The sequence below is a fragment of the Vollenhovia emeryi genome, unplaced genomic scaffold (assembly GCF_000949405.1).
Source record: "Vollenhovia emeryi isolate VEMERY1.0 unplaced genomic scaffold, V.emery_V1.0 DF939221.1, whole genome shotgun sequence".
NCBI lineage: Eukaryota > Metazoa > Arthropoda > Insecta > Hymenoptera > Formicidae > Vollenhovia > Vollenhovia emeryi.
Genome location: NW_011967145.1, coordinates 520,919 through 529,039, shown reverse-complemented (window position 1 = coordinate 529,039; position 8,121 = coordinate 520,919). Strand labels below are relative to the sequence as shown.

The 8,121-nt window shown below is 43.7% G+C and overlaps 1 protein-coding gene across 2 annotated transcripts in view; it reads left to right on the top strand.

The window, feature by feature from the left end:
• LOC105560796 (cationic amino acid transporter 2) overlaps positions 1-8,121 on the top strand; it is a 101,777-nt gene that overhangs the window by 66,896 nt on the left and 26,760 nt on the right. For both annotated transcript variants that reach the window (XM_012010216.1, XM_012010215.1), the window contains exon 4: positions 5,334-5,564. In XM_012010216.1, coding sequence (XP_011865606.1) covers positions 5,334-5,564 — 231 coding nt within the window. The remainder of the gene's footprint in view (positions 1-5,333; positions 5,565-8,121) is intronic.

The following is an 8,121-nucleotide window of genomic DNA, read 5'->3' as shown; positions in this document are numbered from 1 at the left end:
GGGAAAGATGTATGCATATACATTTGTTTCACATATTTTCTATCAAACGATAATGCTGTTTGAATGAAACAATAATATCGTTTAGATTAAAGAGAATATTCCTTTTGTTTCAAACAAATCTTTTATTTGAAGTAAAGCTATTTATTATTTGAAAGGTCAAATAATCATATTTGTTGAACCAACAATTGGTTTGTTATACTTGTTTCAAGTACTACTAAGAACCAGAATATGTTTTGAGTAAATATAACACTTGCGACGACATTATGATAGATTTGCGGATATATAAACTTATCAAATACTTGGAACAAATAATATTTACTTGCAGGTAGTATATATTTTTCTGTGTGTATAGTTAAAAAACTACATCTGCTAATCAATCCGTTTCTGTAGTCTCTTTCAATTTTATTGTTTAGTTAATCTAACGACATACCGAATGGGGGGGCAGTGGCGTCTTAATATCATTACGTCAAAACGCAACGAATTTCTAACAGGGCGGTACATAATTTTTTTTTCTTTTTCTTTTCGCGTGGGAATCCTTTTAGAAACCTTTTAGAAATTCGATACCAACGGGACAATTAAAAACCGTGTCCGTAGTTGACGCGCTGCTGCGCGAATAGTTTACTTTAACTATACACAAGAGATACTTTACACTTTGCAGGTACTGTTACAGGTATAAGTACTGCACTGCAACGTGTTGGTTTACCGTTACAAGTACTTTACGTTCGACACCGCGTTCCCACCGCTTCGTATCGATAACAGCGCGCCGCGCCGGCCTGACCGAATATCGATATCGTGAGACTTGTGCAGAGCGGGCGCAGAAAATACCCCCTGTCAAATGAAATTCACGATTCATCGTGCGCGATACAAAGCTCTAAACGCGTCGCCGTAAACTGTCCCGTGCGTGCTGCAGGCGCGATATTCGCCGACTGCGAAATTGCGAACACGGATACGGAGGCGATGAATGGACCGAACGTGTCTCAATCAGTCTTGTTTCGCTCGCGCCTGTTTCGCCGATCCTTTTATCGTCTGTAATTTCGCTGCGGTTTGCGTCCTCGTGAAGCGATTCGTTACTACTTGCCATGCTGTTTGTCGCTTCGTCGAATCGCGCCGATATCGCGGACGCGTGAAGAGAACGAGAAAGATGTCCAAGTGGAACTTCCTTTAACTTTGCAAAACGAACAGTTAATCCAAATCAAATTTTATTATTATTTGATTCGTAAAAATGCGAGTCCCTCAATTTCCACGAGTTAAAAAAACGCACGGGGATTCAGATGCGTACACATTTTTGGCAATTTTAATCGCCCAGTCAGAAACGGATTAGCCGAATCGATGCATCGATGAATCGGTCGCCGGCGAATATCGGTCGACATTTCTCTTGTCACCTTTGAAAAGGAGATCCGAAAGTTCGGGCGCAAAAAAGTCGGCAACGAGATCTGCTTTTAACTTCGCACATTTCACTTCTCAACGTCAGTGTTTTCTTGACCATACCTGGCACTTTTAATAATACGGAAAATTTATTGCGAAAAATATTACCTCAGCCCAGGGTTTGAACCTGGACCTCCCTACACTCTCCAGGTTCAAACCCTGGCTGAGGTGATATTTTTCGCAATAAATTTTCCGTTTATTATTAAAAGTGCCAGGTACGGTCGAGAAAACACTGACGTTGTTAATTATCGCTGGCAACATTGAAGAATCCTTATTATTTCACTTCTCGTTGAAGCAAGGGATTTTTCCCCGCGATACGCCGCCTTCGATATATCCAGCGTGACGCCGATAATTCCGATGTCGTTACAATGGTAATATCAGCGATGATTATTACGTATCCCCGTTAATAGCGTGCCGGCGACATTCACCTATTAACAAGCAAGGAATTAATTAAACAACGCGCCGCCCCGCCGCCGTGTCATAGTTTTAACCTGCCATTAATTTGCGCGCGGCATCGATCTTTGGATACCCGTACTAATTACAGCTTTAGTCCGCCGGATCGATAATTATCGAGAGCGCGGCCGCGGTCAAATGAGATCGAGATGCTACGCTTCCTTGCCGTGTACTCGCACTTTCCGTTCAACGCATCAGTGCGCCCGGTATCTTGCGCAAATTATTACTCACATTTAGCTCTTTACATAAATTTTTGTACGTTCTCGTCCAACTGCAATAATAAACACACGAAGCGATAGGACGTACGCAAGATGGCCTTTACACTTCTCGTCGTTCGATAACCGCGAAAGTAGAGCCCGCGACTTTCGCTTCCGCGAAGTTGTGCGTCGTTTTTTTTTTCTTTTCTTAGACTTGGCGGCACATTTTGTAACACCTCGCGACACACAAACGTCGCGTTTGTATCAAATGGAGACTCGATTCTTCAACGTTGCCTCTTACCGACCTCGCGCGACTATAACAGAAGCAATAGCGAACGCGGTGGTTGACGTCAAGGGTAACGCTGTTCCGCGGCGATACGGAATCAGGGCATGGAGCAGTGGCGCGTGATTCGCGGAACGAATCCCGCTTTGCGTTTAACAGTACGTTAATATCTTAAAACTGAAGAGACAACATCCCCGTCTCTGGCGATTTTGTAAAGATGTAAGCGGATCATATGGCGTTTACGCTGGCGCGCCGGTGTTGGGCAGGAGATCCGTGCCGTGGCGTAATCCGCGTTGAAAGGTTGAACCCCCTTTCCCCTCCCCTGACATTTAATCAGTCGATTACCGAAGCATGATAATCGTCGGTAGCGAAGGCAATATTCCGTCGCGGCGCAACGCGGAAACGCGTAATCCGCTTTAGATGGCAACGGGAGAAAAAAAAACCAACACGTCAAAATTATCACGTATAGCCGACTGTGAAAATTCATGAAATCTTCATGGGTCGCGTTTTTAGAATCGCTATTTCCTTTTCAAATTTGTCCGCAGCTTCGCACGTTATCTCCCCGCTATGGTTTATCGCCAGAGTCCACGGAGTTCACCCGTTGAGGGAGAACCGAGGGGTAAACCGCTGACCAAAGTCATGTATTAGAAGTAGTGTGTGAATATTACATACTTTATCGCATGTGATGTGTGTCCGCCGTTTCAAGACGTCTGTAACTGTGTGACTTTTTCATGCACGAAGGGATGTTTGATTTTATTGGCGTGTGTGACTTTTCACACAAATGGAGGTGTATAACTTATTTAGGTGTGTAATTTTCAAGGTGCCAATAAATGTGTAAAAAAGATTGCACTACATTGCAAATCCAAGTGTTTTACTATTTTACACATATGTAATTTGGTGAAAGCACTTTTTACACGTTTCTTGCCGTTTAAAACAACTTATTACATTATATGTTGCGATCGAAGTGGGAGGTTAGGTTAGGTTAGGTTAGGTTAGGTTAGGGAAACGGGAAGTTAGCGGAAAGAGCATGAATCAGAAATAAAGAGGAAGAACGAGATTTCCGAGATGTTAGCAATAGGACACAGTCTAGACTTGAAGGCACTTTATTCACGATCGTCCGAAGCACAAAACGGATGGGATAACACACGGTAGGATATCTACAACAAGCACTGATTTCGCACGATGTTGTTTGGGGTAGTTGCAGTATGTGACTGATGAGTGTCTGACTAGTAAGTGCGTTACTATACTCAGTGTGTGAATTATCCCAAAGTGTGTTATATTCAAACGTATAGAAATATTACACATGTGTGAATATTACGATGTTTGACTATTTCAAACAGTATTAGATGTTTGATAAAATCCACACATTGAAGTGTGTGATTTCCACACATTCTCTAATGCATTTCACACGCGCATATTAAGAGGATAATGCATGACGTTTGAAAAATTATGCATTAAATATGTGTGACGCATTAATATTCACGCATTTCAAGTGTGTGACGTGTTAATATTCACACATGTGTGAGAGATCTATTTCTAACAGTGTACAGGGTGTTACAGCCAGAGTCGTAAACCGAACCGAACCATTGAAGTGTATCCGCTCCGAGAGAATGGATCAAAATTTCAATTATAAAATCGTTCCGATCCGGAGCGAACCATTTTTGATTATGATTTCAAACGCTCCGGTTTCGAACCGGAGCATGAAAAACCGGTTTTGGAGCGGTTTCTTTATCTAAAAAGGATTTAATTTATTTAAAAAGATTTACCACGTTTGAATCTTTGCTACATAGCTGGAAAGGTGGTAAATGTGCAAATTTCACCAGTTCGGTTCGATTTGCACACACACATTCCAAGTTCTAAATAATTTACTTCATTCATTCGGTTTTCGGGGCGGTTTTTAAACTCGAACCGGTTCAAAACCGCTCCAAAGAACGTATTTATGCTCCGGTTTACAATCTTATTCGCTCCGGTTCGGTTTACGTCCCAAGTTCCAAATAATTTACTCCGTAAATTCATCCGGTTTTCGGAGCGGTTTTTAAATTCCAACCGGTTCAAAACCGCTCCAAAGAACGTATTTTTGCTCCGGTTTACAACCCTGGTTACAGCGGCACACAGGTCAGTATGACAGGTTGCCTGTTAGTGCAGGCGCGCACGTTTGTTCATAACTGCGTTATGAATTTGGGGCAACCCGTCATACTGACCTGCATATTGCTGTAACACCCTGTACAACAATGCCTACTAATGTCCAGTGGGCGTTACTTTATCTTATTACCTTATTTTATCTTATCTTATCTTTATAATGTCCAAAAAATGTCTGGTAATGTCTACACGGGGAACAAAAAGTTGTATCAACATGATCAGTGTAATTGAAGTAAATTCGTTGGAGCGACATCAATATTAATGAACGAGAAACATCAGACAGTTGTCTTAATAATCTGAATATTTAGCTCAATGCTTCAAATTAACATCCATAGCGAATACAATTGGGCGAATTATTTATGTGGTAGCCCGTAACGTTAACGTTTAATTCAAGCAACTTCATCTTTCTAATTCAACAGTATTTTTATCCCCGTGTGGCGATGCCCGGTAATACCGAAAATCTGTACACCACAATGCCCTCAGCGGTTTGTCCCTCGGGGAGAATCTGAAAAAAAAAATCACTCCGGTCTATCGCGATAAAACGCGATCGTCTGACTCTGCGTTGCGCCCGTTCGCGCTTAAGGCCGATTCCACCACATTGGTCGTATCGTAGCACCGCAAGGGTCGTAGACTGGCTCTGATTCAACGCTGATTGGTCGAATCTGTGATTTGCGGCGCTCGCGACACCACGATACGATCAATGTAGAACCGGCCTAACGTTCGCGTGGGTTCAACGACGCAGATGTCATTTTCTGAATGATCTCCCCCTCCCTGCCCACGCCGACAATATTCGCCTCTCGTGACTGAATCTCGTTTCTTCTTCGGTGTGATTACAGGGGCGTGTTACGCCGAGTTTGGAGTACGAGTGCCTCATACGACCGGCAGCGCTTATATGTACAGTTACGTGACAGTAGGCGAATTAATAGCATTCATTATTGGATGGAACATGGTGCTGGAGTACCTTATAGGTACGAGTGCGTGTGCGTGCGCCCTTAGCGCCTGCCTGGACGCGTTGGCGAACGGTGCTATTTCCGGGGCGGTAGCCAACAGCGTTGGCACCATACTCGGTGAGTATCCATTTCGCATATCGCCCACGCATGCAGACCACCGATTACCGTAAGACAAACGAACATCTAATTGGCCGATTGTACCGGGAGAAAGAAATTAGTTAAGATGGTGAACTATCGTTGTCCTTACACTTTGCGAAGTGTTCCGCGTGCGTGTTGCACGCTCGTAATATTAAATTTGAAGTATCTCCATGAAACGTCTCCGTTCGGCAATCCATATTTTCGCTCTACCTTAGCTATACGTTAAATTAAACATAATGTTCGGGCACATAACGTTTGGAACGTCCTACGAGTTCACCTTGGTCTTGGATGCTCCTTCGCGCGTCAGTGAGCCTTAAAGTTTCCCTTCCAGCCGCTCGTAAAAGTGTGAAACGACGAGTCACAGCCAGTCGCCTGTGTCGTCGGGGACGACGTTGTAGAAATTTACGGGCGGACTCCTGCTTTTTCTTCCGGAGAGCTTAGCGACGTGAGTCCTTTGTCCCGAACTCGATCACGGAACGCTCTCCATGCGTTTCTTTTTTCGCGGTAAGGTGACGGCAAGAGCGATCGATGATCTGGCGGATGCATCGTGTATGCGCGAACGATATGCGTTCTCATGTCCGCGGAATTCACAAGCTGGGTAAGTCCTCGCGTAGTCTGTGATCGATGGAGAAAGCTGGAAAAAGGGGAGAGAGGAACGCTATTTACTAACAAAAACATTTGTTAATATATCTAAAAAATATATATAATAAAATAGCCTTTGTGTTTTCGGATTAATAATACCAAAGTGTTGTGAAGGCAGAAAGAAAATATGTAGAAAGGAGAAAGTGCCAGTGCGAGCTACAAAATGAACGGGACTCGGTTCTCACAATTTAAAATAAAAATTTCTCTTTAATAAGAAAACAAACGTTTCGATCCTTCGGGTCTTCCTCGGTGAAAACTCGTCTAGACCGAATATTCTTAATAATTTGAAAGTTATTCAAGTCTCGGCGCTCGAAAGCCACAGATCGCTAGGTGATTAAAGTCGACTACTTTAACATCCCTTGTTCGCGCATAAGGCGAACGAAGAACGTGGGGGTTCACCATTAATCTCGCCGATCTCGCGTCAGATAACTAGTGACGATAGCCCGAACGAAAGACTGTTTGCTCGGCAAACAAAATACCTCGCACGTTTCGGGACAGTGACGTTTCGCCGGGATTGTTAATTCGAAAAGGAATGTCCACGCTCAGCCGAGTCCAATCCAATTATCTAAAGCGAATTAATTTACTGAACAGGCTTTTCGCCGACGTGCAAAAAAGGGGAGAACGCGCGATGGCACACCGGACGCCCCGCGTTTTTCCTTGTTGACCGACGTTTATGCACGAAGCGTCCGGGTCGAGTACCCGGCTGTACCTTAATTTTAACGACAGATTTTTTTAGCAAGCTTGGAAGCAAGTTCTTACGGTAAATTTATAGAAGCACGGTAGCGGCGACGTTTCTTGCAGACGTTTAACACTAAATTCGTTGTCAGTTGTGCCGTGAAATAAAACTTTTGGATGTTCACACGCGAGCAATAACGTTATTTCAGCGTATCTCGCGCAAACTTAATTTCATTTAAAAAAAAGATCGAAGAATCTATTAATAAGATTAAGGTCGAAGTTACCGAGACACGCTCTCTGAAAAAGGAGGGCCCGGGATTCATCCGTTAATTTGCGACACGCGTAGCCACCGGCGAAGCGGATCGATCGCGTATACGAGCGCAAATTGTAGACTATTTAATGCGGCTAGTTCGCGTCATATGCCCGTTTTATGAATACCCCGCATTCAGCGGGGCTTAATAGCGGCATTAAGCCAATATTCTCTAATGCGGATGTCGATGTTTAAGGAGGATATTGGAAAAACGAATTTTAATTAGGGCGTTCTGTTGATCGGGGGAAAAACACGTCGCTATACGAAAAGACAATGGAATACACAAATTCGAAAGCGACAAATGCATCTCGCGAGTTTGCCAGCACTTTTTCGGGGACCCACTTCCGACGAAATGTAAATGTAACAGGACTAGCGTAGGACTAACGTGTGCAGGAAACATTCCTTCGTCCGTTCTCAGGGACCGCCGAATTGTCGGCGCGCCGCAATTCCCCCGGAATTTCTTGACGTTTGAATCTTTTTGCGCGGCATTGTTAGAGGTGTGCTTGACATTACTCTTGTCCGAGGAGAACGACTCAAGAGCGACGTGAGTGATTTCTCGTGTTACGACGTTCTCTGCTTGATTCAGCCTCTTTCTGTCAGTCAATTTTACGAGTAATTCACAGGGGATGAATCTCCCCCGCTTTCTTTATTCTCGAGACGGTACACCGTGCGCATCAAGGGCGTAACCACTAGCTGAAATGTCCCGCCGATTGCATGATCTCATTTGACTTCACACGATTTCATCTGATTACAAAGAATTTCATCTAATTGCAAATAATTTCCTTCTACGCACGTTTAAAAATATGTGACGTTGTTGAATCTCAAATGGCTATTAGGTTTCCTCAAAACGTTATACAGGGTGAGTCTTTCCATATCCGACAAAATTTTTGAGAAGGTAGAACGGATCGC